The sequence below is a fragment of the Ooceraea biroi genome, chromosome 8 (genome assembly GCF_003672135.1).
Source record: "Ooceraea biroi isolate clonal line C1 chromosome 8, Obir_v5.4, whole genome shotgun sequence".
NCBI lineage: Eukaryota > Metazoa > Arthropoda > Insecta > Hymenoptera > Formicidae > Ooceraea > Ooceraea biroi.
Window position 1 is genome coordinate 14,923,432 of NC_039513.1, and position 21,243 is coordinate 14,944,674.

Below are 21,243 nucleotides of genomic sequence, written 5' to 3' on the forward strand. Positions count from 1 at the left end.
TATAGAGGGCTCTCTAATGACTGCTGCTATGGACGCTTTATGCCGCAAAGCATGAGCGTGTTCACATAACCTCTCTTTCAGTCCATGCGGGTTTTTAATATACATAAAGTTCCAACACAATAATGGTGCAGAGTAGAATATTCGCGCGGAATCGTGCCCTCGGGTACGTCAGCAATCACATACCACTGGTCACTAGGTATATTCTCCGAAGGAAGGAGCACTTCATCGTCACGTGCGTAGGCAAGGAATTCCACACTTACGGATGTTCACACTTTACTCTGTTGAGCGTGTCAGGGATGCATCCCGATGACATCACCTGCCTGGCTACCGACACGTTTCACGTGTACACAGCTAGTGCGAACAATATCTACGCGTGGCGTAGGGGAACGGAATTGAGGCACACTTACAAGGGTCACGATAGCACGGTCCACATCCTGTTACCGTTCGGCGCTCACCTGCTGTCCGTCGACGAGAACAGCACCCTCAGGGTCTGGAACATCAAGGACGAGAGTCTCCTGTTGGAGCTGACTTTCGGCAACAGCATCTTCAAAATAACGACAATGATGCACCCGAATACTTACATGAACAAGATCCTGTTGGGCAGCGAGCAGGGTCAGCTGCAGCTGTGGAATGTCAAGCAAATGAGGATGATCTACGCGTTCAAAGGCTGGCAGAGCAGTGTGACAACGCTAGTGCAGGCACCCGCGATAGACGTCGCAGCTGTGGGCTTGAACGATGGTCGGATCATTCTGCATAATCTCAAGTACGACGAGACCCTGTTTGAGCTGGTCCAGAACTGGGGTCCAGTGATATCCATCAGTTTCCGCACGGACGGTCACCCGATCATGGCAACAGGCAGCGTGGGTGGTCAGATTGTATTCTGGAACCTGGAGCAACGCATGGTGGAGAGTCAGCTGTGCACTGCGCATAACGCTGCTGTCACCAGTCTGAGATACATACCTAACGAGCCGCTGCTGGTGTCCTCCTCGCCTGACAATTCCCTGAAACTGTGGATATTCGACATGTCCGATGGAGCTGGCAGACTGTTGAGAATACGAGAAGGACATGCCGAGCCACCAACGATTGTTCGCTTCTACGGGAACGACGGTAACTACCTGTTGACCACGGGCGGTGACTCCTCATTGCGGTTGTTCTCCACTGTCACGGAGATACTGAACAAAAGCCTTGGTAGAGCCTCGTTCAATCGGAAAGCGTCAAAGAGGAAAGGCCTCTCGGTCGGCGACCCGATGATAATGCCACCGATAACCGAGCTCGCGTCCGAAGTGACGCGGGAGAAGGAGTGGTGTAACATCGCAGCCACGCATTCTGGCTTGGGCGTAGTCACCACGTGGTCGACTCACCTACAAAAGATGGGCGACCTTAAGTTGCTGCCCGAGAGATTCAAGAACAATTACAACGCCAGCGCGACCAGTCTATGTCTGACGAAATGTGGAAATTTCGTTGTGATCGGTTACAACACAGGTCACGTGGACAGATTTAATATTCAATCTGGGATCCACAGAGCGTCCTACGGTGATGAGAGCGGTGCTCATGAGGGTGCTGTTAAGGGCATCATGGTTGACGATTTGATTCAAACCGTTATCACTGCTGGCAAAGACGCAAAAATCAAGTTTTGGGATTTTAAGAATGGGAGAGGCAAGTGTATCAAATAAAAATTGAGTTTTCTTCTTCTGTATGTAATATCTCATTAATTTGATCTTTCTTTCTTCAGGTATGACAACAGCAAGGACGATAATAACACTCGAAGAGTCGGTGGAATGGATACGATGCCATAATGAAAGTTCCCTCGTAGCTGTAGCCTTAGAAAATTTCGATATCGTATTAGTGGATGTAGATACGAGAAGAATAGTTCGTCATTTCGAAGGACACGAGGGTCGAGTAACAGACGCGTGTTTCAATCCTGATTCTAGATGGTTGATCACAGCATCCATGGATTGCACAATCCGCACTTGGGATATACCATCCTCACATTTGATAGATATATTTCAGGTAAACGTATTTTCAAATCTTATTCTAGATCTTAAATAATAAATGCAAAACTCTCACTTTTTCTCCCTGAAGAGTAACTAAAAATGTCTTCAAACTTGATTAAATCTAAATTTTTAGATATTTTTGTGAAATTTTCTTTGCAATATTAACATAAATTTCACATCTGCAGGTTCCTGAGGCTTGTATATCCTTAAATTTCTCTGCGACGGGAGAGTTTCTTGCGACCGCGCATGTAAACAACATAGGAATCTTCTTGTGGTCGAATCGCACGCTGTACTCGCACGTATCGTTGAAGGCCATCAGTAAAGATGACGTAATACCTGAAGTAGGACTCCCTGGTTCTTCTGTAGAAGATAAAGTCGACGAGGACGACATCGTCGCTGCGGAACCGGATTACGTGTCTCCTCATCAACTGGACAGTGATCTCGTAACTATGTCGACTGTGGCACAGTCGAGATGGCAGAATCTACTCGACATCGACATCATTAAGAAGAGGAATAAGCCGAAGCAAGCTCCAAAGGTTTCCGAGGCCGCGCCGTTCTTCCTACCAACGATCCCAACGTTGCAGTCGCTGCGTTTCGATTTATCGGACGTCGCCGACAAGACCGAATCCTCGCACATTCGTTCCAAGTCGATCAACCCAGCAACCTTTACGACATTCACGAAATTCTTGAAATCCACCACCACGACTGATGATTTCTCAGACGTGATAGAGAATCTGAAGACGATGGGTCCTAGCGCTATCGATTTCGAGATCCAATCGCTGTCTCTGAGCGAGGATCCCGAGTTGGTACTGCAATTTATGAAGATGCTTCGTCACATGATGGAGAGACAGACCGATTTCGAACTCTCGCAAGCATACCTGGCCGTGTTCTTAAAGTGGCACGGTACGGCGATATCGGAAAGCAAGATATTGCGAGATTATCTGCGAGAGATGCAAGAAGTACAAACGAAAAATTGGCTCACGCTGCGAGAGAAATTATTTTATAATTTAAGTGTTGTACAGAGCCTGAAAAAGATGTAACGTACGTATGAACAATAGTGCTGTGTAAATATTTAATTAAAATTACATGAAGTTTCATATTTTATGCAAGTATTTTTCCTTTACACTATTCTTTCTAATATAATAATATGTAGAATAAAAGGAAAAAAGAAAGTAGAGATTAATATTTTTTGAAAAAATATCCATTTATTGTAAAGAGTACCGCATATGTTACAAGTTAGTGTTAAGAGAAATATATCTGTGTACAAAGAGATATATTTTTAATTGTTTTTGCATTTCCACGCGTCATACAGGTCTGCTTCAATACATTCATGATCACATCTTCTTTTAATACAAATTTTTCTTTCTTCCGCAAACGTGAAATACGATCGAGGTAAATTGTAGTTTATGTTGTACCGTATAAATGTAATAACCAGTAGAAAAAGTAATCCTTCGTACAATTCGAAGCTAAACTGCATTATTTTTTGGCGATTCGACAATCTGGAAGATTACGTGAACGTACATTGTTTTCATCATAATATTTACTATTCTTTATAATTAAGAAAACTTTGCAGTTGCTCTACTGCTGCGGATTCAAGGCACAAGTCATTGATGTACGGTTCGAAATTTGTAACAATTCTATAGAGACTACGCTTGATCGCACTTCGTAGAGACGTGAAAATTTCCCTAATCAACTTGTCCTCCGTTTGCAGTCGTCTAGCTAGTATAACTGACTTCTGCTGTTTATCTAGAGCCTGCTTCACCGACAACAAAGCGTTAACGATAGTCGGTATATCTTTTTGCACAATGCCGTGGTGGTCCTCGGTCAACGAGAACACCGACAGAGAGGAAATGGCTTCGGCAGCCCACATCACTGGCTGACTATTAAATAAAACGTAACGAATTTTATTCTCGTCTTGCTCGCCGAAAATGTAATTAATAAGTGGTTTAGAGAGAAGGTACGTTACAAAAGCGTCGCGTTTTTGCTTGACGAACTGAGCAAGCAGGCCGGTGTAAGAGGTCTCCTGCGTGATCGTTTCCACCGCTGTTAACGTCGGCGCAACGTCTGGCACCAACTTCCGCATGTGATACACGCGATCCTTTTGCTGAGTAGGTCTACCCATCGTTGTCAACACGCTCTTACCGTAGCAGGTCAGTGGGGGCTGCGGTTTTACGGAAATAGCGTTGAGATCCGACGAGAACTTGTTGAGGAGATCCGTGCACCTCTGCACCACGCAGTTCCAATTGTATGGGTGACCGCCCGGCTGACTGAGTGTGAACAACGTGGCCCTTCTTGCTTTCTCCTTCTGGGCCAAGGTGACCAGGTCCAAGTAGCCCAAATGCTGCATTATCGGTATCTTGTCCATTGACAGGGCTTCAATAAGCGTCAATTCCGAGCCGTCTGTACTGAGCGCGCCACTCAGTCCAAACTTAAACTGAGTCCACTCGGTCAGGTATACTTCGAAGAACAGATACGTGCTGTTTATCGTCAGCACGAACACGAACTGGTAAAACCACAACTGCAATATTAGTGACAAGTTCAACAACATGGACATAGTGTCTAATTCAACTTCCGCTTGCATAGAAATCGTGAACAGCAGCACCATATGGCAGTATGACCCCACGAAGTAGTAAACAGTCATGTAGTACAGAGTTGACCACAGGGAGGAAAGCATCAGCGTCGGTAGCGCGGTGTAAATCCTCCGTCTAAACTGAAAGAACTTGGACTGTGCAATGATGGGGAAGCGGAAGTATCTCCCGATAGAGCTACGGGTCTTGAAGGAGAAGTACAGTCCGCTCCACAGGCCGCTGAATAACAGGAAGGAGTACTCCTCCACCAAACACGTTCCGTGTATCACGCTGCAGTCTGCGATGAGGGAGCTGTACCTTCCTCCTTTCAGCAACAAGTGGAACCAGATCAAGATGCCGCCGATGATGACGTACAGCGTTCCCAGGTAGAGATTTTGGGCCGTGAAGGTCGCCAGCAGCTTGGTGAACCTGCTCTTGTAGTACGGTGGGGTGTGCAGGTAGACCCTCCTGCAGAAAACAGCCTGCAGGAACACCACCGTGGTGAAGATGACGAGAAAAGTCCACATTCGCAGCGACGTCACGATCGACCACGTTTCCTGGAGCCAGTGGACGTAGTCCGTGCTCAGGTTCGCGAACAGGACCAGGCAGCAGACGAAGAAGAATTGCAGAGTTACACTCGAGACGACGGCGAGGAAGATCCGCCGTGTGAGCAGCTCCTTGCTGCTTTTGTCGTCAGGTTGAATCATCTTGCTCGCCGAGGCCGGTTAACCTTCACAGAAGACCCTTACCATTCGCTTGGTTAAGTATTGTACGAGTATTCTTAGTTTCTCTTAGGCTCCTCTGCACGCAATAACGTTGTCCATTACGAATTTTGCGCGTTTTACTGAGAATTACATTTCTCTTGGAATTATTCGCACGGTTAACAGTGCAACTTATACACGGAAATTCAAATGTTGCTACCTAGTATAACCTTATCTTATTAACCGGCTCTGCCCGGTGGGGGCAAACTTCCATGTTAAAAGTTTGCGCCAATGTTAGTAACGCCATCTGGTGCAGGGCCTTAAAAACTGTTCCACATTTTTACTAAAAAACTATGGCGTTATTTTCCGCGTAATATGAATCAGAAATAATATTCTAATAATAATTCTAATTAATGACTGAATTTAAACAGTTTCGAGTCTGACATTGGAAAATGTCGCGTACATTGTTTTGTATTTAGAAAATTGTGTAGCCTATCGAAAACAAGTTTACATGTATCTTCAGTCATACGTTGGCACGGAACGTATCACGAGCGTCAAAATTTATCCCTTAGTGATCTAATTAGTTTTACATCTATCTATTTATATTTCGAATTTATATTGCGAAATTCACCGTAATAATGTTTCGTTATATGCATACGTACTCTGAATACTGTGGACAGCAATTGACAGATAATGTTGCACTAGGTAATACATAGGAATTATATATTTAAAACAAATTGTATAAGTATAATATTAATATTAATAACGGAATATCATTTCGTCATTTTGCAGAAGGAGATTCAAGTGAACGATCCTCAATAGATACATACATTGACCCACGCTTTCTGGAACCATTGAAGAATTCATTTCAACAGGCAAAGTTGTAGAAGAAACCCTATGCATATAAGATGATAAGAAGTGAATGCATAAAAATATATTCCCAGTTGTCTCAGAGTATAGGATCGGTGAGCCAGTTCGATATTATAGCTCTTGCAACAATTTACTATAACTTAGGTATAATATATAAGGAATGTTGAGGGATAAGGGATTTAAAAGTTTCTCTAGATAACTTGTCAAGATCTCGCAAATTATTACGAGGAATCGAGCTAAACTGCAACGCCATTGTAATAGTTGTAAATATATTAATATAAGATTGCTATTAATAGCAATCAGTGATGTACAAGAAACACAAAAAGAGTGATAGTTAAATGAAGCTATCAAGTTATGTTTACAATATATTGAACAGGATAATTTCCGATCGAAACCAATTTGCACGTATGTGGTTGAGAGTATGTGGTTGAGAGTATGTGGTTTTGAGAAAGTAGATCTAAGAAGGTTATTAATATTGTTATATGGGTATATGATAGGTCGTATAGAAATGTTATATTCTCCTACTGGCGAGATGGACGAATGGATAAAAACCATACATGATTTTTTAAACAACCGGGCAAGAATTATCCCTCCGACTGAAGCAAGTGAGTGGTCTGACGCAGCGATTTCGATAAGTACGTATTTTATAAGCAAGCTGCGCTTTACTGAAGCCAGAAATGGTCTCGCTGCAGCAGAATATATGGTGGGGAGAATAGAGGGAGATCCATCAGTTAACGCGAATAATGATAATACTGTCATGAAGCTAAAAGCAGAAGTTGCTTATGCGTGGCTTATGTATACAACCGACATTTTGCGAGTGTCGTCCTCACACCTAGATAGAAGGACTACAAGCTCAACAAGCAAGCTCTGTACCAAGTGAAGGAGAATCTCGACAAACAAGCCCAAATCAAGAGGAACCTCACGAGTTATTATTTACGTCACTGAGCGAACACTTAGCAGATATTAATAACAGAATTACTGATTCGTATGTATCAAATATAGATGACGCAGATAGAGTTACTGCCTTTGCAGCAGACCAATATAATTTGGCTAATATTTTCGTTAAATTCGGCAACGATGTCGGACATCTCCAAGCAGTTCTTAAATATGGTTTGACAATTAAATACCTCGCATCTTTTACGACCGATAAGAACATACAAACACAAATACAAGAGTGCCGAAAAACGTTCTTACGTACTATTTGCAATGAATATGCACAGAATATGATACATGTACTAGAAGTTGTATTTCATCTTGTAGGCATTCTACAGATGTGAAGAGATCCTACAGTATATAGTTTCTTTTATTCCACTTTAGAGGAGAGTATTCCACATTTTTTAAGCTCGTTGGATAATTATAAGTACTGGATAGCAAATAGGAGATGCTAATTCATTTAAAAATTCTAATAACTATTTCGTGTGTTAGTATTAGATACATAATGTAATAATATACATTTGACTGATTTGATATTATTCATAATCTGTTGCATCCCTTTTTTCCCACCAAGTTTATTTTTAAAATTTCCAAGTGTTAAACTCAATGGTATGATTTAATGTATTGATTCATGGATATTTAAATTGTGACAAATACCAAATATATTATACGTGATATTATCCATCTTTTAAAAACTGACTTTTTTCATTTCACATCCGTTTTATATTGTTTTCTTACATTCCCTATCATGATACATAGTTAGCGTTAATTTAGTTTTGGAATTGGGCAATTTTTATCACAATTTTTCGTTCCAAGAAATTTCGCTACAAGTTTTTACTATCTTTGTGACGAAATGCGCAGTAGAACACTATGGGGTCGGGCGCTGTTTATTTGCAAGTAGTACGATTCAACGGCAGGTCCAAAGCTTGTATTTTCAATTGACAGTTCATTGAAGTTGCGACTTGACAGCAGATTGAAAGACCTTGTTATTTATAAGTAATAATCCTCGTTGACAAATTAAACGAATCTTTATTTTCGGATAATGCGATTTAACGATAATCGGACATTTTATTTCCAGACACTACAATTCCAAAGGAGGTTCTACTTTCGAAATTGAATAATTTAACAATAGTTATCAGTAGACGCAATAACGTAACACAGTTAATCAGGTTTGCTAGCTTATTTTCTTTTATTTATTCCTACTCTCTTCCTAGATCACGCGATAGTAAGACGCATTGAAATTATTTTTGTTTTCCGAAAAGTTAGGTTAGAATATCAAAGTTTGTTTATCGGAATACCAGGAGACAGACAGACAAAAATTAAAATAAGAATGCACATGTAAAGAATATCTCTGAGGTTCTCGCATCAGAAAATACATTGTTCTGAATTCTGTGACATATTTCTAGATAATGAAGCAGTTTCTCCTATAAGCGTGTTAATCAACAAAACGTACAGTCTATCCACAGGCCTGGATAACATCAGGAGCAAGACTTATCCTCTAATTAATGAGAAGCAGCACAATATGGCCTCAGCATCTAGCACCAGCGCGCGTAGCCTGTTTATCGAATCGAAGATGAGATTGGCGGATAGGGTGCAAGTCAATGTCAATAATATTGCCTCTCTCGCCAGGCAAATACAGCGAGGTTCGAAAAGCAGTGAGGTAGTACTTTATTTTCTCACGTGACGCTAAATTAACAAATATATCGCTGCACATTCTACGATTCCCACAGGTGTTGATGCATGCGGCAAGAAATTTTGCACAGCAGGAGCATGGACTGGAAACTGTAGAATCGAACTTGAAGAGACTGGCACTTATTGCCACCCATTTGGAATATCAAATGGATGCGATTGACAAGAATTCCGCAATGTTGGAAGAAGTGACTGAGCAAGTACGGTCTATGCAACGATAACATAATGAATTGTACATATTTGTTTCGCGTTGTACATATATTCATTTCTATTTAATAATCAGCTGCAGGATATGCAATGTGTGGTATGACTGTGCTATATTGCAGGATTATTCGGTACTAGTCTCGTAATTTTAAATATATATTTACGTTCCCAACTTTGCAATGCGTAAGTTGAAGGTGATTTTATTATATAGCACTTTGTATTATTTTTCATATAAGCAAATGTATAAAAGTGTCTTTAATTTCTGTGATATATTTGTATAAAAAGAAAAACAAATATATATAATACACTTGCACATATTTAATAAATAATAAAATACGAAATATCGCTTATCTTGTGTATAATGTGTAAAGATATATTCAAAGGTAGTAAATCTAACATTTGTTACAATAAATGTGCTACTTTTCAGGAATAATCAAATATCTCAGTCCTTGTCATCATAGGTACAATGAAATTATAGGCAAGAGAGAACGCAAGGAAAAGAGTAATAACACATCTTGATTCTTCTGCCATTTATTTCAGATAATTAATTAATGTTAAAGTTCAAATTGGTTTCTGACTATAAACAATAGAATAATAAATTCGTGAATTTAAAAATGAAAGCACACTTGCAAATTTTTCAGAAAACACGTGGATACAAGAAATTAATTTCTTGACACTTCTCCCTCGTGTGTGTAAATTACGAGAAACTGATTGCTGTAACTAAAATACTTTTAAGAGTAAAAATTAAATAGACACGATCACCAGAGAAATCGTTCTTATGTTATGTTAGAAAAACCTGTATTGTCAAATCCGCATCATGGGTAGAGAATATCATAGTGACCAGGACGATATAACAAATGCACGGCTGGTGTGGCACCTTCAGGAAAGTCATGGGCGGTTACCTCAGTTCCGGCACCTCTGTCCATGTAACGGACTCTAACACCAGTCCCTAAAGCACTGCTCATTGCTATTATGTGAATGTGGTCAGATTCTTTGTACATAGGTTCTACTTCCTGCAAAAAAAAAGAATTATTCATATAAATTGTCGTAAAGAGTGATACAAGATTATCGGCATCGGCGTCGCGAGGTATATACTTGATGGCAAAATTCTGTGATGGTGCGTTCCCCCTCGATAAAGTGTTGATAAAAGTCAGCGTCGCGTTGCAATTGACCAGACGTTATTAATCTAAGGTACACAACGACGTAATCAGAGTAACCCTGTTCATTGAACAATTTATGTAACTCCAGGTGGCTGGATTCTGTGCCACCGCCTACTTTGTCGATGACTTCCATAAACTGCAAATGAGAAATCGATTTACATTTTCCACAATAAATTACACATCATAATCCGATATGAGAGATATGCTTCGACACATATAAATAAATTTAAACACTTGCGAGAAGCATGAGGTATTACCGTATCATGAAAGTCTTCGACTGTAAATTGGGGAAAACCTAAAGCTACAAGGCTATCCTTGCTCTTTAAAGCTAAGTCTCGGAACTTATCGTATTCTTCCTTATTCCCGATTAATTTCTCCAGATAAGCATAACTGAATGCCCTGAAGAAACAGTTGCCGTCTGGTCTAGTTCGCCTAATGTACGAATACTTTTGAGCCAACGCTTTCGCCTTCGAAAGATATACATCGTCTTTTGCGTACTCTTGTTCTAAACTCTTTAATGGTTCCTTTTCCCCAACTAAAGCTATAGACTCTGAGATCTGAAACATAGAAGACGATTATATACCCAGAAATGGCTCACCCTCCGTGCAAGGACCTAGACTTTTATCTCATAGAAAACACTCTAAAATAAAACTTGTCCCATTAAAAAAAAAAACCACAATTGTCCAAATGTAATTTTGTTTAACCAAAAACAAGTAATGTCCAAACGATAATAATATCCAAAGAATTTTTTCAGCTCAGTCAAGACTCTCAGAGATGAAAATGAGATGCTTGAAGAAGATAACAAGGCTGACTCGATTGTACGACAGATTTTATTTTTAATTAAGTGGCTTATATATGTATGTGTATATAAAGATGACCAAATTGGCCCGATTGATCCCTGGAAAATACACTCTGAATATAACAGAAACGGCATATTAACCTCCTTCTCGATTCGTCTCTGCTGCTGGAGTATCAACTCGTCTTGGTTGACATCTGCAATAAAAATTCGCATGATAAATCGCCCGACGCTTCATAATTTCTCAATGACAGAGCGCGATAAGGGACCTGTTTTCTCTACGGAGTGCTGCTTGAGCGACTTGTCTCCCATATCTCGAGAAGATTCCGCTAAATTTCACTGCGACTGTCAAATTATCGGTTGTAAACAAAAGCTCGATGCTTCCATGTGAGGTTGAAAGGTGTTTGCCGCTGCTGTCTCACCGCACAATATACACGACTTCCTGGAGTTTGGTTAACCGAAACGCACAATACGCATGTGCCGGAACAGCGAGTAGGTACGGTAGCGCCCTCTGAGCTTCCCTCTCGCTCCATCCTTTCGTCGCCCTCCATTTCTAGTTCAAATGCCCGCCGGTATTTTGTTGAAACGTCCAAAAAATTGGCGGGAATACATGAGATCGGAATCGCGCCATCTCGCAGGGCGCGTCAAAATGATCGGACGGAGATTTATGGGAAAAAAGAGCGAATTGATGAAATTGGAGAAAACAAAAGGTGCACTCGAGTGCACGCGAGACGTAAACCACAACGTTTGTTCGAGATATAAATAACGCTAATCGGGATTGAGGCCTGAGGATAGTTGCACGGGATTGCTCTGCGAACGGTTAGCGATACATCGAATACATGTAAACATGTAAATGCACAATGTGTGCATCGCACGTACATTTTTGCATTCTGAATTTTGCCTCGAGGCAAATGCTCGCAGTCGTCTTTAATCTACAACAGTTATATGTAATAATTTGTGCATTGTCACATCGCTTGCTTCTATTATTTTGCTTGCTTCAAATGCCCCGAATATCCGTAAGTGAGTTATAGCGAATTTTATACTTCTAGATGGCCGATCGCGAAAATCGGAAAGAATGAACGTCTCTGGAGCTCGGTACGGTATCGAGACGACGGTATTATCGCGCGTACACAGAGGCAACGCAACGGACAACCCGTCGTCGGCTCAGCTCGGATCTTGAGGTGTCGCTTTCTGTGATGGTCTATTTTTACCGAAAGACGTCCCAAGCCAGTCGACAGGAAGGCGCGGTGTAGCGACGGTTTGGGTGCTATTATAAAGCACCGTGTGCGACCGGGCCGTGTTTGTAATTCATCGCATGTACATCAAGTGTGGACCGCAGCGGACGGGCACAACAAGCGGAAGTCTGCCAGGGCGAAGAGCAGAAGTCACCACGAGACGTCCCTTTTTTCTCTCCGTATCTCTCAATCATATCGGTATAAAGAGCTGGGGGAAAGAGAGCTGTCGCGAGAGGTAACGAGCCTCCACCGTGAGTGGAAGTGACACTTCTCTCACCGAGACCAGTCGATCCGTTTTAGCAGATATATCTGTACATTCATGTGTGTAGGCAGACTGGCCAATATATCGCGTTCGGTTCGTATCGCGACAATTGTCTCCTCTTTGGAGCAGCGAGATCTCGCAGCAGAGATCTCCGTCTATCCGCGAGGATTCGCGCGGTGCAGATAGGTCCGCTCGATATAAAAATAAGCTCTGCTGCTTTCTCTCTCTCTCTTTTTTTCCCTGTCTCTGCTTCTTCTTGCGTCTCTGTTCTATCAATGAACCAGACCGTGGTCGGTAGTTGCTGAGCGTCGCGACGGCGGCGGTGACTCCTGGTCTGCTGCTTCTTGCGTCTGGACGGACGGACGGACGGTGCGTGCCAGGAAGCGTTTTGCAAGATGCAAAATTCGCTCCTCGCGACGAGGGAGCCCTCGTCGTGAGCTTGAGGCGGGACTCCGACCACCTCTGGCGAGCTGTGTGGGCCGAGGCGTCTGTCTCGCGCGTTACGTAAAACCGTGGGAAAAATAAATCCGCGTGGAAACGGGGAAAACAAAGTGTAGGCGAAGAAGGGAGACGACGGGCCCCCGGTGTGTGCGTGCACGTCGCGATGAGGAGAGCATCGTTTGATAAGTAAAATCTCTGTTCGCAATGTCCCCTGTCTACCTCGGAGAGAATGGGGGCGCGAGAGGATGGGAGAGAGTGCGAGCTGATCAAGTCGTGATCTTTCTATTTTTTCCTCCTTTTCTTTTTTTTTTTAATTTTTCGTGAGAGAATTTTTCCAAGAGTGCATGGGGTAGCAAATGTGTCAGTCGTGTTTTATGTAACAGTGTGGCCATTGTTTCGCGATTGACGGATGCTGCAACGTATTTCGTAATCGCGACAATAATAGCGCAGAGGGTTGGTGACAGTGCGTGTGGAATGACAATAACGTCGTCGTGAGTTTGCCATCGCAAAGGAACACTCGGGGAACGTATATTCTTCCCGAAATATTGCAATAATCAAAGCTGACACTTTCATGCTCCCCGCTGTAATGATCCTAAACATTTATGCTTGCGTGTACTCGGAAATAATAATTTAACAGTTAATCGACTCGATGGCTGGCACGGGAGCGTTCAAGAACACTGCCCTGAGGCAAATGAGTACAACTACATTTTCGTGAGCAATTAATTGATCTTCGAACGAGATTTTTTCCGCGTGATAAGATAAAAATTTTCCTTTTTGTTTTGCAGTCGTGTTTTTTTCAATTAGATGACACGTCTAAATTGTTATCCGCAATTAAATCACGCGACGATCAAAGTACGATACATTAAAACTTTCCAATTTCATTTTATCAAAGACGAGTACCGCGAACAGCTTGACCGACTTTGAAACTCTCAAACTTCCAAACAATCTATTTAAAGCGAAGTATCGATCCTCTCTATTGCGCGGCTAGAATTGAATCGCGTCATAATTTTCCACAACACGAATTAGCATGATTAAAGTACACATGTATCACCATCGTTACAAATATCAGTTAAATTAATATTAAATTTAAATTAAATTTGCTCAACTTGATTAATATTAAATCAATACTTGGCAAAAAGTGAACGGAAAATTTCGTGATTCGCTTATCAAGTGTAATTGAGGGGAAAAACATTTAATAGTACGCATCCGGATCAACGGACACCAGCTCTTCCTCCGTCGAATAGCATTGCGTTATTGCGTATCGGCGGTTTTTCCCCGCGACGTCGAATAAATACGGTCGCTGATCGCGCGCGCACCGCGAGCTCTCGAACTCGTCGTACTGCGTATTACGTTACAACAGATAAATTTAGCGTTTCTTTTACACCGAGCTCGTTGTACCATTGCCAATACCGCGACGCGGAATTAATTGGCCGCTTGGAAGGCAACCAATTCTCGTCGTCGAAAAAGCTCCGTCGGGCTCCATGTCGCATCAGCCGGGGCACATCCTCCTGTCTCTCCCTCGCGTATCTCGTGCGATCAGTCAGTTATCGCGATATCGACAATTCAAGTCATCGGCATCGATACTTCTGTGCGCTAAGCGTATTTACGCTCTTTCGTCGCTCGCGACAGAACGCTGAAATGCACGATAAGAGAATTAGGGGAGCTTAGCACTGAAAATCGATGAATTGTAATTTTGGCGAGCTCATGTTGCAGAGACGAGAAGAAAGACTTCTCCTTCGCCAAAAGAAAAGTGAAAGAGAAGCGACGAGAAAATATGAGGCTCATTTTCGCGCGTCTATTAGCGTCCAGACTAAACTCGGGGAGATTATATCGGCATTTAGGAAGCTCTCGCGCCCACCGCGTTTTACAAGTTAAAAGAGATATTTTTACTTAAGTTAATAATTAACTTTTATCTTGACTTATAAGTGCTATTATTTTACTATTGTTTTACTTATTTCTTTTTCTTGTTTACTAGACAGGAAATACTGAGATTTTCGTTCGCGCGGGATTTTCCACGCAAAAATATCTGTCTGATAGCTCGCTACTTGTCTGCGGCAGTTGTGAGACTTCCTTTATGCCTGAACAATATTTTTTTCAACGGTTCATCGCGAGATCCCGTAGTTTGCGTAAATGGAGAATCCGCATCGTGTTGCGAACGCTTCGAATGTCCGCAGACACACAAACGCCAGGCGTAACGTTCTGAGCAACGCGTCGTACGGGCTCACGTGCACCAAGGATGCCGAGTACAAGTGCAGCGTGAACTACAGCAGCCGCCTGCAACAGGAGAAGAATTATTTGCAGCGCAGCGTTTCCGCGGACAATGTTGTGATTCGTTCGCGCGGTTACAAGCCGTCCGACAGACACGATCCGGTGAAAAGGAACTTCCTCGAGAGTCTCACTTCGAAAATATTGCACTTCGACATGGTGAGTCGTCGAGACGTCAAAATTGTTTAGCAATTCCGTTGAATCGATACAGTTTTGCGCGACAATTGCTCATTTCATTGCAGGAAGGGGGCGAGACTACTCCGATTAACTTGCAAAAATTGCTCACCCCGGCGTCGGACTCTCATGAGCTAGTACAGTCGAAAAATAGTACGTTCCCTCATCAATGTCATTATTAACTAATTAATAATTAATAAAATAATTCATGACAGTATATATAGCTTTTAAAATTATTTGTGGACGACAGTCGGTCAATTCCAAATTATATTATCTATATATGAAGTTTTTCAGAAAAAAAGAATTTGTTTCTTGAAATTGAAGACATCAAAAATTAATTTCCAGAAAAAATGTTTGCGTCCTCGTATTTTTACGCGCCGACGCATCCGACGGTCGAGGATCAGGTAGAACTTGCTCGGCGAATTTCGCATTCTCTTAGCGATGTGAAAAATGTGAAGAGCAAAGGACAGAGCATGTATGTGAACAGAAAGAAACGATCCGTTAAGTGGATCCACGACGGCAACGGTATGCACAGCAAAATTTCTTCTAATTTATCTCTCCAATAAATAAAAGCTGCATTTTTTCGCTAGGCGAATTAGAAAAATTTCATCTTTTTATATTTGCGATAAAAATTTGCCTATTTTATACAGCTATAGTATCGGAGATAATATTTCGCAGGTATCGAGGATGAAGAGGAATCGACTACAACCATTCATAAGGTAAACAGAATAAAGTATAGCGCATCAATAGTGATCTTTCACGACCTGCCGAAATTTGGTGAAATAAAATCTCTCCTGATAGGACAAGCTTCCTCTCAAATGCGTGATGAATCCATGCGGAAAAGTGTTGGATATCCACGGCATTCAGGCACTAGGTGAGGAAGTCAATATCGCGCCGAAAAATCCCGAGAAGCTCTTCGATATCGTTCGCGACTTGAACACTCAGAAAGGACGTGGTAAATAAATTAGCCAACATAAATTAATTATAAAACTAACGACGTTACATTTTGCGTAAATGATAAAATGTTTATCATAATTCTATTTGTTCTATTCTATTTGTTGTATGATGTAACAATGTACGATTGGTGCAAGAAGTGCGATATTTCTATCTGATATATTGTTGTTGTACATAATGTTGCCAAAAGACAATTCGCAGGCGCTGAGATATTTGCGAAACGTAGAAAAAGGTCGGAAAAGTGGGTGGTGGATCAAGAGCAACCGCAGACACCTAATACACCCACTACGCCGAAAACGCCAATGTATCCGGAGAAACCGGTAAGCGCAATTTTAATGCATTCTGTATAATTTTTATTCTTTATAAATACATGGAATAATAATCTCTTACTCCTATTTTTGTATAAATTAAATATGTTTTCCTATAAAAAGAGAAAAGTGAATAAATAATTTTTTTAGTTCGTAGAAAGATTTTATTTCTTAAAAAACTTAAAAATTATTGCAAAAATTAATAGTAACGTTTTGCTGTGTAAACATTTCGTAATACTCATGCCGCGATTTCAGGAAATTAATGGTAACGCGAAGTTGATGACGCCGTCATCATTGACACCTCGCACGCCGGTTTCGAACATCGACAAACCGTTTTACAATCCTTTCACGGTGGACATCTCCCTCGACAACGCAAATGTGCCGATAGCAGGTGCGTACAACGTAAATACAATGATCAACAGAATAATCTCGACTGCAAGGTGATCTCACTTGGCAGATTTCGTTGGCAAACGGTGAGGTCGGTTTTCTATTCTATATTATCCGCGGCATTGTAAGATCATGAACAGCCATTAATGTCGTCAGAGTCTTGAAAAGCAAAGTAAAAATTTATGCGTCGAACATTGAACGTTTTCTCTGAATCTTATTTTGCGTTTTTAAGAAACGCAATATAACACAAAATAAAATTATATAAAAAAAGAAAACATAGCATAATTTTATGTAACTTAAATAGAGAGAGAGAGTCTTAAAAAGCGGAATCGCGCTCCCTTTTTTGAAAATGAAAAGCAGCTTGCAATTTATAAAGAAGTGCTCTAGAATTTCAACGGTACTTGACACGGCTCCGAAATAAAGATCAATGTTGGATCGACCGGTTGAAGCTCGAGTTGAATGATCTTTGATGTCCTAATTGGCAAGTGTCGTCGATGTTATTTAATCGGCACGAGACGTACGTACGTGCCTGACATCCCTGACGATGTATCTGAGACAAACATACACTGTATCTTCCGATATCTTTCATTCTGCTCATAACAGTTAATCGATAGAAAAATTAAGTGCATTGTCTGAAGTAAATGTGTAATCTTGTTGATAAAATAACACCTAATATATTGCTGTTACTAAGCGTATGTTACAGAGATCAAGGATAAGCTCAGATTACAGATAAAGATAAAAATAAAGTTAATTTCCTTTTTTTGATAAGATAGAATCAAAGTATTTATTCTAAAAAGACATAATAGCTTTTAGAAAAAAAAGATAGATGTGTATATATAAAATCTTGCATTCTTTTAAGAAATATTAACTATAGGTGTATATTCTTCAGAAAAAATTAAATTTAAAAATGAAGTTGAATAGAATAGAAATATATTTATATTTTGAAAACACACACATATAATATTCTATTTTATTAATAATTAATACATTTCATATTTTTTTATTTTTTATTAATTAGTATTTTTAAACGTAGTTTCCTTTGATTCCTGCAAAAAATATGTTATACTTAATATATGATACCGCAACAAGGCTTATTTCCGCCGCTGCGCTTGCTGCTTCAATCTTAATTTGCAAATTACAGACAGGTACCGATCGCACTGCAACACTAACCAGTGCAGTCACTTCAGCGAAGTAAAAAAGATTTATTTGCGAGAGGTAGCGGTCGGCACAGACTCCGATTTCCCTCCGGACCAATCTCGATCATCCGTCATCGAAAAATCTCGACGTATCGCTTTCGAGCCTACTAACGATCGCGCTAATATCGCCAGTAATCGTGCAAATAACAGTAACAGATACATTAACAAGGACAGTTATCAGTCGCCGAGAAAACCCAACTTCTACAACGGACGGAACAACTATGACGAAGACACGAGGCTCCAAAAGCATTTCGACAATAAGTATAACGGTAATGCGACGGACAACAAGATCGCGAACGAGCAACAAAACGGCAGCCACGCGCAGAATGTCAACGAGGAAACCGAGTACACTCCCGTACCGGTGAAGCAACTGATACAGGAATTCGAGAAGACGTGCCGACCGGTTCTACAATACAAGCAGATCAGCCCGAAGATCATTCCAATCGTGCAGCAGTGTCCGTTGGATAACGATATAGCGCGCTTCTTCGAGACGAGAAGTCGCGCGAAGTACAACAACAACCCGGAGGAGGATGCGTACGCGATACGGTGAGACTCCGCGGTTTTTAATTCACGTATTTTTGGATTGATAGGCGGGAGATCGCGCCGAATGGTTCTTCAATTTTATTAATTAATTATACAGCGCGTGTGAAGGCTACGAGGGTTCTGCGAAGCCGCAGACCCGGTGCAACGGTCGGTTATGCGCCACGCATGAGACCTACCAGAAACTGCAGTCCCGGCGCAACGGACAATTGTACGGAGACCGCCGCGAGAGTTACGAAGGAGCGGCGAAGCTGCAGCCTCGCTGCAACGGCTACGTTTCCACGGACGAAAGCGAGTACACGACGGACGACAGCGATTCCGAGGATATCGCCGACTATCAGAGCGAGGCGGGGCCCGTGGACCGCGGCAATTCCGCACCATCCGCCCTGCTGAACTGCTGCGACAGCAGCGAATACTCGTTCGCGTTCGAGGACGAGTACTCGAGTACCGCGAGACGTCGTTCGACCACCTCGCAGGAGCTGGAGGCTCTTTACGGGAACGACGTGGATGCGAGATACGTTAACACCGAGGCCGAGATGCCTCCCGAGGTGAAATCGTTGATGCTCTCGATGATCGCCTCGCAGGAGGACATACTCGAGACGAAAAAACACCTGCGTAGCACACCGGTCCTGGATAATCTCTTAGGCACCACCACGCCAGAATTCAAACTCGCTGACGCTAACCCGGAGCTAGGCAAGTTAACACGCACGCGCTTTAGTAATCCCGATGTGCCACTGCTATTGCATATTAAATGTATAAAACAGTCTCTTTAACATAACATTGCTTCTAATTCCTATGTAAGGTCTGATAGAAAGTTTATTAATGGAAATTAGTCATAAAATTGTTGAATTATATTAATTATATAAAATATACGAAAGAGAAATCTCTCTTTTACACACTAAAAAAATACAGAATTGTGAGGAGACAGAAAGATGCAAACAAATTTTACAAGACTTATACTTTTCCTTCTTCTTTTTCATGTGCGTTTTTCATGTGACTAATTGTAATTAAAGATAGAAAAAAATAACAGTTTAATTCAAACTTATCAAAATTATATTTGAAGAAAAAGAAGGAAAAAGGAAACCTCGATTAATGATATCTGATGATTTTGTGATACCCTAAATCTGCAGATTTATATTCAGTGTTTTAATTTTCAGGCAATAAACTGTACGAGAACGACAATTATGCTGGACCGAAATTGTCCAGCCTCCACAATTTGACGAATTACAATACGGCGCCGCGTGGATGGGATCAGTCTTTCACTATCTATCGGCCTATTAAATTCGAGAAACCGCAGGAAATCATGTATTCTGATTTTTAAGCATAATGAATATTGAATTTTGTAATTACGGTCCTTTTACACGTTGGTACGCATCATAAATTAATTTTTCATCAATAATTTTTTTCCATACATTACCATTCCTAATAATAATATATAAATAATGTATAATCCATGCATGTACATATATTAAAATTTAAAAAAATATAAGAATAAGATAAATAAACGTAAGCAATTGATGCATCATTAATTTAATCTAAAAAAAGTTTATTAAATTAAATTTAACGAAATTAAATAAAATTTTCTTCTAGGAGCTGAAGGATCGATTGTAAATCCGGTCTCTCCGAGGCATCGACGAGAACTACTGGAATACGTTTTTCGCATTCTTTCGCGCATCGTGCATCCTCATTAGCGTCATAATTTACACCAGCGATCTGCCCGAATAGTTGACCACGAATAGCATATACGACATCAACGGCGTGATACACGCGACATGGTTTGGAGTTTCGTTTTGCTTGGTATACCTCTACCTCTTTTATCCCTCACTGAGATATATATATATATATATATATATATATTTAGTGTTGTTTATGTTTTGGCGGTGTTACATTATTGCATTTTACTTTATTATATTATTCAAATAAATATGTTGTTTTCCTAAGTCTCGCCGTGGTTTGTTCGCGACGTTTGTTCGTCTCCCCCTAGCTCTTAATTAAATTTATATGGCGTTTCTGGATGTGACAATAATACATATTGCACATTTCACACACACAGGAACAGTCTTTTGTAATATTCAAAATAAACGAATTGATCTTTAATCATTTGATACATATTAATGTAACAAAATATAACGCAAGATGAAAACTTTTAATCTCTTTCGAGAATTATAACATTATATAATAATTTTCAGAATTTAATACATTATATAATAATGCTTGAGTCAATTGTCAATTCTTTCAAGATTAGACTATGAAACTCGAGTACGGTAAACATCTGATAATAATATATACGATAATAATCTATCGATAACTAATTTTTCAAATGTAAACAAGATAGCATTTCAACATTATTAATGTTTGATAAGCTCGTCGTCTCTTTTTCTTTTTTTTATTAAAAGCAGCATTTTCATTATTCTCGGAGGAGAAAAACCGCGCGAATCAATGCGAACATTTTTGCTATCTCGAAATTCCAGGCGTTATAACGGGACTCCGTCCGAAAATATCCCCGGTAGATAATAAGCCTCTATGGTTTTCTGTTCGTGATCATCAGCGAACCTGCATCAGCCGTT

General features: G+C 40.8%; 6 protein-coding genes across 14 annotated transcripts; 4 read left to right on the forward strand and 2 right to left on the reverse strand.

The window, feature by feature from the left end:
- Nucleotides 1-17: 17 nt before the first annotated feature.
- LOC105285676 (WD repeat-containing protein 36) lies at nucleotides 18-3,098 on the forward strand. The gene is made up of 3 exons (XM_011350033.3): nucleotides 18-1,656; nucleotides 1,733-2,010; nucleotides 2,180-3,098. The coding sequence occupies exons 1-3, from the start codon at nucleotides 123-125 to the stop codon at nucleotides 3,032-3,034; spliced, it is 2,667 nt and encodes an 888-aa protein (XP_011348335.1). The 5' UTR covers nucleotides 18-122; the 3' UTR covers nucleotides 3,035-3,098.
- An 87-nt stretch (nucleotides 3,099-3,185) lies between these two features.
- Nucleotides 3,186-5,448, reverse strand: LOC105285671 (nucleoporin Ndc1). The gene has a single exon (XM_026971926.1). It carries the CDS (start codon nucleotides 5,266-5,268, stop codon nucleotides 3,538-3,540), a length of 1,731 nt encoding a protein of 576 aa, XP_026827727.1. The 5' UTR covers nucleotides 5,269-5,448; the 3' UTR covers nucleotides 3,186-3,537.
- Nucleotides 5,449-5,563: 115 nt separating this feature from the next.
- LOC105285669 lies at nucleotides 5,564-7,756 on the forward strand. 2 transcript variants are annotated; one of them, XM_011350020.3, is made up of 4 exons: nucleotides 5,564-5,967; nucleotides 6,055-6,537; nucleotides 6,630-6,737; nucleotides 6,825-7,756. In XM_011350020.3, exons 2-4 carry the CDS (start codon nucleotides 6,471-6,473, stop codon nucleotides 7,010-7,012), a joined length of 363 nt encoding a protein of 120 aa, XP_011348322.1. In that variant the 5' UTR covers nucleotides 5,564-5,967; nucleotides 6,055-6,470; the 3' UTR covers nucleotides 7,013-7,756. The 2 variants fall into 2 exon arrangements, with proteins under 2 accessions (XP_011348322.1, XP_011348324.1); XM_011350022.3 differs by having other exon boundaries at nucleotides 5,574-5,967; nucleotides 6,055-6,227.
- Nucleotides 7,757-7,908: 152 nt separating this feature from the next.
- On the forward strand, nucleotides 7,909-9,385 carry LOC105285670 (BLOC-1-related complex subunit 7). 2 transcript variants are annotated; one of them, XM_026971937.1, is made up of 5 exons: nucleotides 7,909-8,061; nucleotides 8,144-8,234; nucleotides 8,472-8,725; nucleotides 8,796-8,954; nucleotides 9,038-9,385. In XM_026971937.1, the coding sequence occupies exons 3-5, from the start codon at nucleotides 8,588-8,590 to the stop codon at nucleotides 9,062-9,064; spliced, it is 324 nt and encodes a 107-aa protein (XP_026827738.1). In that variant the 5' UTR covers nucleotides 7,909-8,061; nucleotides 8,144-8,234; nucleotides 8,472-8,587; the 3' UTR covers nucleotides 9,065-9,385. The 2 variants fall into 2 exon arrangements, with proteins under 2 accessions (XP_026827738.1, XP_026827739.1); XM_026971938.1 differs by lacking the exon at nucleotides 7,909-8,061 and having other exon boundaries at nucleotides 8,076-8,234; nucleotides 8,521-8,725.
- Nucleotides 9,386-9,473: 88 nt separating this feature from the next.
- LOC105285668 (ubiquitin thioesterase otubain-like) lies at nucleotides 9,474-11,382 on the reverse strand. 2 transcript variants are annotated; one of them, XM_011350019.3, is made up of 6 exons: nucleotides 11,184-11,382; nucleotides 11,059-11,111; nucleotides 10,376-10,675; nucleotides 10,054-10,254; nucleotides 9,755-9,971; nucleotides 9,474-9,678 (listed from the first exon to the last, which is right to left on the reverse strand). In XM_011350019.3, the coding sequence occupies exons 1-5, from the start codon at nucleotides 11,224-11,226 to the stop codon at nucleotides 9,774-9,776; spliced, it is 795 nt and encodes a 264-aa protein (XP_011348321.1). In that variant the 5' UTR covers nucleotides 11,227-11,382; the 3' UTR covers nucleotides 9,474-9,678; nucleotides 9,755-9,773. The 2 variants fall into 2 exon arrangements, with proteins under 2 accessions (XP_011348321.1, XP_011348320.1); XM_011350018.3 differs by having other exon boundaries at nucleotides 9,474-9,971; nucleotides 11,184-11,381.
- A 606-nt stretch (nucleotides 11,383-11,988) lies between these two features.
- Nucleotides 11,989-20,769, forward strand: LOC105285666. 6 transcript variants are annotated; one of them, XM_011350013.3, is made up of 12 exons: nucleotides 11,989-12,384; nucleotides 15,027-15,276; nucleotides 15,360-15,444; nucleotides 15,637-15,816; nucleotides 15,970-16,010; nucleotides 16,093-16,246; nucleotides 16,447-16,565; nucleotides 16,809-16,944; nucleotides 18,082-18,682; nucleotides 18,777-19,369; nucleotides 19,834-19,981; nucleotides 20,267-20,769. In XM_011350013.3, the coding sequence occupies exons 1-12, from the start codon at nucleotides 12,230-12,232 to the stop codon at nucleotides 20,271-20,273; spliced, it is 2,469 nt and encodes an 822-aa protein (XP_011348315.1). In that variant the 5' UTR covers nucleotides 11,989-12,229; the 3' UTR covers nucleotides 20,274-20,769. The 6 variants fall into 6 exon arrangements, with proteins under 6 accessions (XP_011348315.1, XP_011348314.1, XP_011348318.1 ...); XM_011350012.3 differs by having other exon boundaries at nucleotides 11,994-12,384; nucleotides 19,834-20,043; nucleotides 20,267-20,616; XM_011350016.3 differs by lacking the exon at nucleotides 11,989-12,384 and adding an exon at nucleotides 12,808-13,038 and having other exon boundaries at nucleotides 19,834-20,043; nucleotides 20,267-20,616.
- The last annotated feature ends 474 nt before the right edge of the window (nucleotides 20,770-21,243 follow it).

What these genes read in the sequence shown, in the direction of transcription:
- LOC105285676 (XM_011350033.3), top strand. Translation starts at nt 123, where the DNA reads ATGGTGCAGAGTAGAATATTCGCGCGGAATCGTGCCCTCGGGTACGTC. An exon ending in GGATTTTAAGAATGGGAGAG is followed by an intron (nt 1,657 to 1,732) that starts GCAAGTGTATCA and finishes TTCTTTCTTCAG; the next exon opens with GTATGACAACAGCAAGGACG. An exon ending in ATTTGATAGATATATTTCAG is followed by an intron (nt 2,011 to 2,179) that starts GTAAACGTATTT and finishes TCACATCTGCAG; the next exon opens with GTTCCTGAGGCTTGTATATC.
- LOC105285671 (XM_026971926.1), bottom strand. Translation starts at nt 5,268, where the DNA reads ATGATTCAACCTGACGACAAAAGCAGCAAGGAGCTGCTCACACGGCGG.
- LOC105285669 (XM_011350020.3), top strand. Translation starts at nt 6,471, where the DNA reads ATGAAGCTATCAAGTTATGTTTACAATATATTGAACAGGATAATTTCC. An exon ending in CGATCGAAACCAATTTGCAC is followed by an intron (nt 6,538 to 6,629) that starts GTATGTGGTTGA and finishes GGTATATGATAG; the next exon opens with GTCGTATAGAAATGTTATAT. An exon ending in TATCCCTCCGACTGAAGCAA is followed by an intron (nt 6,738 to 6,824) that starts GTGAGTGGTCTG and finishes GTCTCGCTGCAG; the next exon opens with CAGAATATATGGTGGGGAGA.
- LOC105285670 (XM_026971937.1), top strand. Translation starts at nt 8,588, where the DNA reads ATGGCCTCAGCATCTAGCACCAGCGCGCGTAGCCTGTTTATCGAATCG. An exon ending in GAGGTTCGAAAAGCAGTGAG is followed by an intron (nt 8,726 to 8,795) that starts GTAGTACTTTAT and finishes CGATTCCCACAG; the next exon opens with GTGTTGATGCATGCGGCAAG. An exon ending in TGGAAGAAGTGACTGAGCAA is followed by an intron (nt 8,955 to 9,037) that starts GTACGGTCTATG and finishes TTTAATAATCAG; the next exon opens with CTGCAGGATATGCAATGTGT.
- LOC105285668 (XM_011350019.3), bottom strand. Translation starts at nt 11,226, where the DNA reads ATGGGAGACAAGTCGCTCAAGCAGCACTCCGTAGAGAAAACAG. An exon ending in GCACTCCGTAGAGAAAACAG is followed by an intron (nt 11,112 to 11,183) that starts GTCCCTTATCGC and finishes TTTTTATTGCAG; the next exon opens with ATGTCAACCAAGACGAGTTG. An exon ending in AGAGACGAATCGAGAAGGAG is followed by an intron (nt 10,676 to 11,058) that starts GTTAATATGCCG and finishes TCTATGTTTCAG; the next exon opens with ATCTCAGAGTCTATAGCTTT.
- LOC105285666 (XM_011350012.3), top strand. Translation starts at nt 12,230, where the DNA reads ATGTACATCAAGTGTGGACCGCAGCGGACGGGCACAACAAGCGGAAGT. An exon ending in GTGGATCCACGACGGCAACG is followed by an intron (nt 15,817 to 15,969) that starts GTATGCACAGCA and finishes AATATTTCGCAG; the next exon opens with GTATCGAGGATGAAGAGGAA. An exon ending in CGCAAATGTGCCGATAGCAG is followed by an intron (nt 16,945 to 18,081) that starts GTGCGTACAACG and finishes TGCAAATTACAG; the next exon opens with ACAGGTACCGATCGCACTGC.